At 34.6% G+C, this 11,795-nt stretch overlaps 1 protein-coding gene across 1 annotated transcript; it reads left to right on the top strand.

Moving 5' to 3' along the window:
• Positions 1 to 2,867: 2,867 nt before the first annotated feature.
• LOC141390596 (uncharacterized) lies at positions 2,868 to 10,741 on the top strand. Its single transcript, XM_073963547.1, has 4 exons — positions 2,868 to 3,120; positions 3,208 to 3,260; positions 9,617 to 9,805; positions 10,141 to 10,741. Exons 1-4 carry the CDS (start codon positions 3,078 to 3,080, stop codon positions 10,609 to 10,611), a joined length of 756 nt encoding a protein of 251 aa, XP_073819648.1. The 5' UTR covers positions 2,868 to 3,077; the 3' UTR covers positions 10,612 to 10,741.
• The last annotated feature ends 1,054 nt before the right edge of the window (positions 10,742 to 11,795 follow it).

An 11,795-nucleotide genomic window follows, 5' to 3' on the forward strand; every position in this document is an offset into this window, starting at 1 on the left:
AATATTTTATGTACGTTCACAAGGGGTTCATCGGCAGTAGCAGTTTGGCAGTAAATGTATGGGCCGCATTATGGCAGAATATGAAAAATTCCATTCAAAATTATTTGTAACTATACCCTCAGTATTTATGCTTCAGCACCTAGTGTACATAGTTTCACCCCCATTCATGCCTATAAACTCATTTTCATGTTAATGAAATGTTTGTAATCTGGCATAAGACTATCGAACGGATCATTAGAATTCATTCGAAATCGGCCAGTAGATTCACCTTTGCCTGGCTTCGGTAGCGGGACCACCCTGCCCATTTTCCAGACTTCGGGAACAATGACGGTGGCTAGCGACAGGTAGAGAAATTTAGTGAGATATTCCACTCCCGGCTCATCCAGTAGTAGTACTGTAAGTTATTAAACCTTTTTTTCTGAACTTTCCGTTGAAAGTCTGACATTAACGAAAATGGATCGCTTAACTAAATGGTAATTTTTTCTTTGATTGATTTTCTGTGAATTTTTAACAAAATGTTCTTTGTTTGAAGCATATGTCTAGCACAGTGTTGGAGTTTTTTTCCTGAAAGACATACGCATATCCGCTTCATTTAATGTGAAATTATTGACAGTTTCATTATTTGCATCGTCATTACATTCAGATTCGGAGGTGTCTATTACCAATTCAATTTTTAGATGTTTTTGGTTTGTCCGGAGTGTCGAGAATAATGGAATTATCATTATGGTCATCTGCAAACAAACAGAAAGTATATACTTTATTCAGGGATTCGTCCGAATACAGCCCTTTCGTACCTGTTTTTTTTTTTTTTTTTTTTTTTGAAGATTTTTCCATGAATCACATACAGTCAACCAAAAAAGTCTACATACACCCTGTAAATCTCGAGTTTTAAGGGTAAGGAAACATTTTTATGAAAATCCAAGTACATAGATCTATTTCATATCCCTAATAAACAATATTACATACAACAAAAATATATTCCATAATACAAATAACGGTAAATTCTATAAACATTAAAAAATTAATAGAGAAAAAGTGTACATACACCCAATGAAATATTAAGATTACCGTAAAATTTATGGAATAAGCAATACAAATTTTACATTTTATTGCTTTATCGAATGTCTCTAGTTGTCTATGATATATTTTTGACAAAATAGGAACATATTTGTCCTTTAATTGACGTTATTTAAGGTCAGACTTCGCGTATAGCTCGTAAAGGCGGACCCTTGCAGATTTCTTTGAGTTTTTCAGTCTGATAGATTATGAAACCCCAGCAAATACAGTGGGACTAATTATTTTGAGATCCTAGAGCACTTTGAAGTTGTTCTTTTGGATAATTTATGCTCCTGAGCTTCGCTAAATATGCGAATCCCTGAGTTTTTTTTTATAAATTTTATAGTTTTCACAGCATTCCAAGGGTCAAATTACAAGCAAGAACCTTGGAATTACTTTGTAATACATTTTTGGACCTTAACTCAATCAGAAATGTACAACATTATTCTCCAAACCAGCTCCTAAAGTTTCCAAAGCGTCAAAATAAAAGCACCACCAAAGAATGCATGCAATTTGTATGAAATTTACACTGTTAACTAGTATGCCCTCGTATTATGACCGTTAGGGTCACTTGAAGCGCAACAAATGTCGGATACTTTTACTTTGCTGATTCAACGCATGCTCGAGGATTGTACCAGACCTTATTACAAGGTAATTCGAAGGCTTCTGCATGTAATTTGCTCCTTGGAATGTTGTGAAATCTTTAAAATTTATAAAAAAACTCAGGAATTCACATATTTATCGAAGCTCAGGAGCATATATTATCCATAAGAACAACTTCAAAGCGCTTTAGGGTCTCAAAATAATTAGTCCCACTGTATTTCCTAGGGTTTCATAAACTACCAGTCTGAAAAACTCAAAGAAATCTGCAAGGGTCCGCCTTAACGAGCTATACGCGAAGTCTGGCATTAAATAACGGCAATTAATCCACAAATATTTTCCTATTGTGTCTAAAATATATCATAGACTACCCGAGACATTCGATAAAACAATAAAATGTAAAATTTGTATTGCTTATTCCATAAATTTTACGGTAATCTTAATATTGCATTGGGTGTATGTACACTTTTTCCCTATTAATTTTTTTTGTTTTTATAGAATTTACCGTTATTCGTATTATGGAATATATTTTTGTTGTATGTAATATTGTTTATTAGGGATATGAGATAAAACTATGTACTTGGATTTTCATAAAAATGATCCCTTACCCATAAAACCCGAGATTTATAGGGTGTATGTAGACTTTTTTGGTTGACTGTATTGTAACAAAATGTTATTTTTTCTATAACTTTTTAAAATATAATACCAAGTAGATTAGTGTTAGAACTAAATATGATATGTTTGCGGCTTTTATCTAAACACCACAGGTCATTATCAGGCAATAAAAATGTCATGTTTCGCTATTATTACATCTTATCAACCACACGCATCAGCCAGAAAGCAATTGTAAATAGATTTGATTGGGACTATCAACACCTAATAGGAGACATTTTTCGACAAGACATCGAATATAATGGGGGTTATTCTGAACGTAAATTCCCGTGAGTTTTCTCACTTTCTCCTTTTAACTAACTTTTATAACATTTTTATAACATAAAGGAAAAATTGTTATTGTAATAAACATTTGTAGATTCTTGCACGTTCTGGAACAGCCATTATGATTTATCGCCTCTTCTTTATCGGACACCTACCACATTGTGCCGTGTTTCCAACTTAATCTCACTTTCACGACTACATTTCCCATTGGGTACACTACCTGCTACGTCATTGTCTCGTTTGTAAATGTATGAGTGTAGATGAGTGCTAGCATTCATTCTGCCTTTATTGGGACTGGAAACAGAGATTGAGATTTTGAAATGTTGTAGTTTTGTTTTTATTGTTTGGTTTATCAGTCTCTCACTGCCGGTAGTCCCAGACGCTTTAAAATTTCGTTAATACGTACGGAATATAAATTATTATTTAATTTTTGTACATATTTATTGGAAGAAAGAATAACTTGAATATTTAACAGTTTGTCAACAATGCAAGCAACAAATGGACGTCTCTGGAGCACTATTTGTGATGGTATTAACTTAACAGATAAATCGATCCCAGTTTATATACAGTAATATGAAATTAACGTGTTAATTTTGTTTGTTATTTGTTTTTTAGGTCAGATTGAAATCAGATCACTGACTGAAGATAAATTGGAGGAGTCTTTAAATGTGAGTAATAATACATTATTAAATTAGAAACTACTAATCTGTTTGAAAACCTGCAAGAATCTACTATTTTTTAATTTTGACAGTTTTTCGTTTATACCTTTGTCAAAAAATTTCAAAAATAGAACATTACACTGTGCAACATTTTTGAGGCAATCGCGTGCAAACAACTTCTGTCCAGAATTTTATGAAAGTAGAGGACCAATAGGCAAGACCCATATTTGGGTTTTGTTTTCTTAGATCAGGTTCGGTTTTTATGGCCTCATCTAAACATGGTTAAAGATCGAATTTTTTAAACAAATCGGGGCTATATCTCTGAAACCAATACGAATCTTGTTTTGACATCTGCAGCAAACTTGTAAAGCTGGGTACACATTGTCAGTTTTGAATGACAGCATTGTTGTTGCTTGCTAGTGTGGCCGTTCATTTTTGTCATTCATCATGCAACCACAAAATATTTTGTGGTTGCTGGACGGTTGGAAAGTTATCGATAATTGCAAAAAATCGTCATTCAAAACTGACAATGTGTACTGTACTTAAATAAGAGCAAGAAGAAAATATTTGGAAAAATATTTGCCTCAAATTTTATAATATATCTAAAAATTCTATAGTTTGTGTATATTTCGCAGCGTATCTCCCAAAACGTTAAATTTTTCTTAATGTTACCTTTTGGGAAAATATTCTCTGGAATGTAATACACAACTTTTCAGAACATTATATTGTTGTAAAATGCCTCTATCGCCTTGTTTATAGCAAATTTTTCAACAACACTTTGGTAAATATTTCAATAATTCATTGAAATCCCCAACATGAGAATATACAGCCTATGTGAACATTTGCTCTGTTCCAGAACCTGCAAGAAGCTACTATTTTTTACTACGATAGCATTTTTCCCTTTATGTTATCGGAAAAAATAGTAAAAATTAGTAGATTCTTGCAGTTCTGGAACAAACCAATTGTTTGAAAGTAGTTTTGTAAAAGGTATGTTATGAAATACCCCTTAAACAACGTGGAATAACAATTTTAGAGTTTCAGAATGTTGTGAAGAATTGATGGTCACATTATTTGGACAATTTTTAGAATGGCTACTTGTTTCAACTTCCAACAGTTTAGTTGTTACTGACAAGAATTTCAGAAATTATGTAAACTTTTCTATGTTTAAACGAGTTTGATGCGCTAGATGCAGCTTTTCCTAGTTCATCTGTTTGACACTTAAGTTCTACTACTTTAGGGCTACAATATTGCTGAAGACTGCAAAGCAAAATTCTTTTTAGTTTCGGAGATAAAGGTGCGATCACTGGAAAAAAGGCTTATTTTAGGTCTGTTTAGATGAGGCCATAAAATCTAAACCCGATCTAAGAACACAAAACCCAATTAAGATTTTTGTAGTCTCCATATGTACTTTCAGAAAATGCCCATTAGAAGTTATTTGCATTTCCAGTGTTGCACAGGTTTTCGAGCAGAGAATATGTGTGTTCCGTACGTATCACAGTTTATACAGTTGGCCATTCAGCCCAAACTAGTTAGCCCTGACTATTTAGTTTGCTGTCAAATACATAAAATACAAAGGAAATCAAATCACAATAATGAACAATCTATTATGTTTGTTGTCAAATGTTGTTAACAGAACTCTGAATGGCCAACTGTATAAACTGTGGTACGTATAAAGGAAAAAATGTAAAATGTGACAAAACTTGTGAATTCTAGCAAATTCTGGTTAAAATTGTTTATTAATCGGTTATAAGTATTTCAACAAAACGGGCAGAGAAACGGGCATAAGAAGTTTAATAGCCTGACCGACTTCCGTATTGTTAATTGTAAACTTAGTTTAAATAATTCAGTTGCACACTCATGCATTGTACACAACAATCCAACTGTGAACATTGTTTACATTGACGATGTGCAACAGCTGACAGATGTTATTAGGGAGAACAAAATTAAGTACGCCACCAAAATGGCTGAAATTTGGTATTTAGTCTTCATTTGGGGTATAAAACTTTCCATATGAAATTTGTCGGTATAGGTCTACGCCCTCATATATCCACCATAGAACGGTATCTCCCGATTTACGGTATTTTGAATGTTGTGGCCTCAATAATCCACCGAAATGGCTGAAATTTGGTATTTAGTCTTCATTTGGTGTATAAAACTTTCCATATGAAATTTGTCGGTATAGGTCCACGCCCTCATATATCCACCATAGAACGGTATCTCCCGATTTACAATATTTTGAATGTTGTGGCCTCAATAATCCACCAAAATGGCTGAAATTTGGTATTTGGTCTTCATTGGTGGTATAAAACTTTCCCCCATAAATGTGACGGTACATGTCCACGCCTTAATATAGGCCCCATAGAACGGTACCTCCCCATTTACGGTATTTTCAAGGCTATGCCCACAATAATCCATCGAAATGGCTGAAATTTGGTATTTAGTCTTCGTTGGGGGTATTCAAAATATGTCGGTATAGGTCTACCCCTTCATATAACCTCCATAGAACGGCACATCCCAGTATTCGGTATATGAAGGTTGTGGTCTCAATATTCCACCGAAATGGCAAAAATTTGTTGTTTAGTCTTCGTTGGGGGTATTCAAAATATGTCGGTATAGGTCTACCCCTTCATATAACCTCCATAGAACGGCACATCCCAGTATTCGGTATATGAAGGTTGTGGTCTCAATATTCCACCGAAATGGCAAAAATTTGTTATTTAGTCTTCGTTGGGGGTGCAAAACTTTCCACCTGAAAGTTGTAGGTATAGGTCCAGGACTTCATTTTGCCCCCATAGAAGTGTACCTCCTTTTTTTTTGGTCTAGAAGTGTACCCCCCTATTTTCGGTATTTTGTAGGTTTTGGTCTCAATATTCCACCGAAATTGCTGAGACTTGGTATTTAGTCTTCGTCGGGGGTGCAGAACTTTCCACCTGAAATTTGTAGGTATAGGTATACGCCAAGGCATATCGACCAGGTAGTGGCATCGACATATTTGTAATATGTTATTTCAAAAATTTCTTTATGTTGTTGGGGAAATTACAACAAAAATAATTTTTTTATAAAGGGATTTGACATTTCATATTCGAACAGCTGGTGTGATACCACTACCTGGGTAATTGTGCCATGGTAGTATATGGTAACATGGGGCGCCTTCGCCACGTTTTTGTTCAAAATGTTCTCATACCAACATCGTTAAAGTTTTTTCAAATATTATTTTTGGTACAAATATTACCATGTCTTGACTATAAGTTTTGATATATAGATAGTTATAATTTTGTTTTTAAAATATTATTTTTGAGAATTTACAAAAAGTCTAAAAAGTGGCGAAGCCTCCCCACCCATGGGGCAGCTTCGCCATCGATATTGAACATTCTCCAACGGACTCTAAACTGTAATTTACCACACTTCTTCCTTAAGTATCAACATTATGCAAAAAAGTAATATGCTTTCTATTGAATAATCAAAAATGATTTTCAAATTCCCAAAAATAACCGATTCTAGCAGTTAATTGAAGTAGGTACCTTGAATTTAGGTACAAAAATTATAATATAACTAAAACAAGATACGTTTAGGATAATATTTGATTTCAACTTCACATTATAGTGTGGGATATCTATGGTATAAAAAATTTAAGTTAAACATGACAAATTTCTAACATTAACCCACCACGTCCTTATCATGGCGTAGGCGCCCCACCCCTTACATATTTCATAATATTAATATATTGACATTTGCAATTGCTTTTTTCATGCGAATTATTGGGATTTTTATTCTGCAGTAGTTGTCTTCTAACGGTATAAAATGTGTTTTTGATATCACAAAAGGTAAAGAAGATATCACAAAAAATAACTACCATAATTATTTTTCCCAATACCCTGAAAACACAAAACCGCATGAGTCCGCTATCATACCTATGACACAACTGCCGACATTTGGGAGATGATAGATCTACATTAAACTCACAATTTTCTTTTTAACGGATTTTTTCTATCATTTATAGTTTGCGAGAAAATCGGCGATGGCGTAGCCGCTCCAGTGGCGAAGGCGCCCCATGTTACCATATGCCTTCATATTTCGGCATTTTAAAAGTTAGACACATTGTTTTACAGAAATTGCTGGAATTTGGTATTTAGTCTTCTTCATAAGCGAAAGCAAACTAATGGGTACTTTACACGATATGTTTTTTGCATATGAGTTGTCACTTCTCCCATACAAAATGTATACGCAAAGTGACAACTCATATGTAAAATACATATCGTGTAAAGTACCCATTATAGTTCAGTTTTATGCTTGGTTTACATTTACGAAATCCACTCGATTTCAACTGTCAATTCCATTACGTATACGTCAAATGAAAACTCATCTGAAATCCATAGGATTTCATTTGACGTTTATGTAATGGAATTGACAGTTGAAATCGAGTGGATTTCGTAAATGTAAACCAAGCATTACTTTAATACAACTCGTGGTGCAGGGTATAACAAGTTCGGCCGGGCCGAACTTAATGCCTTTCGTACTTGTTATTATTGCTTTTTAATCGGGTCAAACTTCTTTGTGAGAATTTATTTATACGTTTATATTTAAGAAATCCAGTGATTTTAAATGGTCAATTCCATTGCATATTAGTCAAATTAAATCCAATGGATTTCGGGTGAGTTTTTATTTGACGTATTCGCAATGGAATTGATAGCAGAACACCATTTTTTGTATATAAATGTAAAGCGCTCGGCACATACGATACGTTGAGCGTCGCGGTACAACAACCACATGAAAAACGTGTAAGTGATGCCAAGTTTTTTGAAAAACAACAATGTGGCTGACGCATTAAAGTTAAACATAATTTAACTGTTTTGGGACAACGCGTGTCCCAACGTGTCACTAAACGGACCGTATGTGCAGAGGGCTTAAAAAACTTGGCATCACTTACACTTTTTTCATGTGGTTGTTGTACGGCGACTTGGCAGCACTTTGTCTTTTATTCATCTACCAGAAATTACACAAAACCAGAAATTACAATTAAGAACTAAAGGCCTGGGTGCATATAAGCTGCCTCGCCTGCTTGCCTTGCTTTTCTGCTTCATTTCTGACATAACAAAAATAAAAGAATAAAGGAAGCCGAGCCAATTTCGATCTAGGTTAACTTTTTCTTTTTTATTCTTTTATCAGAAGCAAGCAAGGCAAGCAGGCGAGGCAGCTTATGTACCTAGGCCTTAACGGCTCTTTGATCGTCGAGTTACAACAAACACATATAAACTTCAAAAAATTGGCATCATTAATGATATTTTTATATGGTTCTTGTTTGGGCGTGTTAAGGCTTCGGCACAATGCCTCCGTCGAGCGCCGCGCTACGACAAACACATGACATTATCAAAATAAAACTTGGAATCACTTCTTATTTTTTTATGTGGTTGCTGATTTTAAAGTTTGACGCTACTCACAACGACCGGTTAGCACCATAGGGATCAAACACACTCCATCCGTTGAGTCACATTACAAGAACCACATGAAAACTTTAAGGAAAACTTGGCATGACTTTATTTTCATCAGTTTGCTATTCTAAACGTTTGAGTAAAGTTTTGTGTCATTTCTGGTAGATGAACAAAAGGCAAAGTGCTGCCAAGTTTCAAATTTTCTTTATTCTTCTACCACAAATGACACAAAACTTTACTCAAACTTTGAATGGGTTTTCAGCTTAAAGCTCTCGCAACGTTACAACAACCACATAAAAACTTCAAGAGCAAACTTGGCATCACTTACACATTTTTCAACGAAAACTTGGCATGTGGTTGTTTTAAAGCGATATCCAACGAAACCATTGTGCCGGAGTTTTAACGCGATTCATGGTATAAGTAAAGAGGTAGATTTAAATGAAAAAAATCTATAGAACCCTTGTTTTTCTTGAATTCCTAAAACTTCAAAATAAAAGCAACAAGTGGGTTTGTTTACAATGCATTTTTTGAGCATTTTCTAAAAAACGCGAAAAATGAATGAAGAGTTAAGTTTTCTCCACATAATCGAGTTGTGAATATGATAAACTGATTGTTTCAATGCAAATCTTACCAATTTCTTCCATACAAATGGTCTAAAAACAATTTTAAAAATCATTGAATTCGATTGTTTTTAAACTTGTTTGGCATATTATTCAAACACCACACATACATACACAGTTTGTTTATATTGTTTTGAAGTTTTAGGCATACTCGAATGAAAAAATTTAAATTGACATAAAGCTTTGGCTAACCTTTCTTATTAAACCATGACGCGATTATTAAGGGACTACTTGGAACTGACACCTTAGACGCCATTCTGTGGTCTTTACACGTTTCAATCAAATGCCGAATAACTATTTTTTTGTTCCTTTATAGGTATTGGATGGTTCCTTCTTTTTGTACGAATCAGTGAGCATTGGTTCAGAAATAAACCTACCCGAAAATGTTCAGGCCCGTCAAGAGTTGAGAGAGCTGTGTAAAATAACCGCACAAGATGGTGTATCATTGATAGCTATTGAGAAGGCTAGTGGAAAACCTATTTCGGTGGCGTTTAATAAAATTCAGGTAAGCTTGAAGTGGAAATGCTAAACGGTACAATGGAAAATATGGTTGGAACCAAATATCCGATTTGATTTATAGTGGCCAACCAGTGTCGGTCCGTTGAGTATCATGTTATGCGTTGAAACAACAAACACATGAACACTTTTGAGGAATACTTGGCGTCACTTAAAAAGTTTTTTTTGAACGCGTACCGGACCGATTCAAGTTGGCCACTTAGAAATCAAATTGGAATTTTGGGTCCAACCACATTACCCGGATATAGTTTAGCATTTCTTCTGGATGGCCATTAACTGTTTTCATCTCAATTAATAATTTTCATTTTTGTGTGTCACTTTCAGTTCATTCCCGAAAATGGCGACGATGTCTTCTTCTTGAAATTCCGCAAAGAAAAAGCCCAATCGCCACAGGCACAATCGCTAATGGATTTTATGATTGATGTTGATGCGGAATATGATGTTTTTGACAAATTCAATTTCAAATGTACCTGTGAACTAATGTTCCTGGCCACTTTGCCCGAATGGGGTTGTAAGGGCATTGCAAAAGTTCTCACTAAACATACCATCGAATTGACACGAGAACTTAAAGATGGCAAGGGATTGGAATTTATACATCCATCGTTGCGTCATCGACGTCCTGAGGCTGTAACCGTTCTATGGACATCAAATTTTTCACAAAAAGTTGGCAAGGCGGTGGGTTTTAAGGCATTAAATTCGGTGCCCTATACCAAATTCCAATTTAATGGTAAAACATTTGCTGACCGTATTGGACCCATACACAAGGGTTGTGAGCATGCGGTTTATTTGTTTTAAAATGCTGTTTATTATGTTTTAATAATTATTTTTGTAGAATTTGTTTATAATTGTTTAATTTAGTTTATGTGCATACATAGTTGGAGCTTGTTTGTGAATAAAGTCAAATTATTTTGGTGCATGAAAAAAATTGGATATTTTTAGGTCTAAAAGTGCGAACACAATTACAATTAATTAGGTAGTACCTCCCCTTTATTCTTTTACATGAATTGAGCGTGAAGTAAGCGGCATATTTCATTGTGTTTGCACCTTAGTCCCGGGCCACACTACAGTAATTTCAATGAAATTTTGATATGAAATTATGCGTCTCTAGATCGACGTCCATAGTAGAGTAAAATCATAAAATTGTTGTAGTGGGCAATTCGATTTAAGAACACCTAATTTCATGAAATTTTTTAATGAAATTCACGCTAGTGTGGACCGGGACTTAAGGACCAAGTCACACAATAAAGCTGAAAACACATCCAACGTTTGAGAAAAGTTTTGTGTCATTTCTGTTAGATAAATAAAAGACAAAGTGCTGCCAAGTTTAAATTTTTCATTGTTCTTCTACAAGAAATGACACAAAATTTTACTCAAACATTGGATGTGTTTAGGGCTTAAGCATGGCAATTGTGACACACCGTGGCGCCCAATAACGACTAATTAAAATAATCTTGAGAGGCCACATTTTAATTAGGTCGTACTTGCCAAACCCAGTTGGTTGGTTGGCCTGGGGCTGAATTCTTGAATAAATGAAAAATATTTCCTTTATATTTTTTTTCAGTTGACAGTTTTTTGCTTGTCCATCCGATGAACCCCTTCTGCACGTGTATGCTTGATAAGTGTGTAGCAAAGCATTCAATCAGCCTTCAATCTGCAACCGAAATCTTCAAATTTTCCCCTAAAAATGAATGAACCTAAAATGTTTTTACTTCTTCACAAACACAATTGGTCTGTTCCAGTACTGCAATTATCTACTAATTTTTACTATTTTAATTAGGTTGGCCTGGGGCTGAATTCTTGTTCTATGAAAATTTGAAATGAAAATTTTTTCCTTTATATTTTTTTCATTGGACATTTTTTCCTTTATAAAGCGACCCATACACTATCAAATTGGCTTGTCCAGCCGATGAACCCCTTCTGTACGTGTATGCTTGATAAGTGTGTAGCAAAGCATTCAATCAGCCTTCAATCTGCAACCG

The sequence above is a fragment of the Musca autumnalis genome, unplaced genomic scaffold, assembly GCF_047663935.1.
Source record: "Musca autumnalis isolate F117 unplaced genomic scaffold, ASM4766393v1 scaffold_1, whole genome shotgun sequence".
NCBI lineage: Eukaryota > Metazoa > Arthropoda > Insecta > Diptera > Muscidae > Musca > Musca autumnalis.

Bases quoted from the DNA above. Each gene is read 5' to 3' on its own strand.
- LOC141390596 (XM_073963547.1), top strand. From the start codon at position 3,078: ATGCAAGCAACAAATGGACGTCTCTGGAGCACTATTTGTGATG. The intron at 3,261-9,616 runs GTGAGTAATAAT...GTTCCTTTATAG, and splicing joins AATTGGAGGAGTCTTTAAAT to GTATTGGATGGTTCCTTCTT. The intron at 9,806-10,140 runs GTAAGCTTGAAG...TGTCACTTTCAG, and splicing joins TGGCGTTTAATAAAATTCAG to TTCATTCCCGAAAATGGCGA.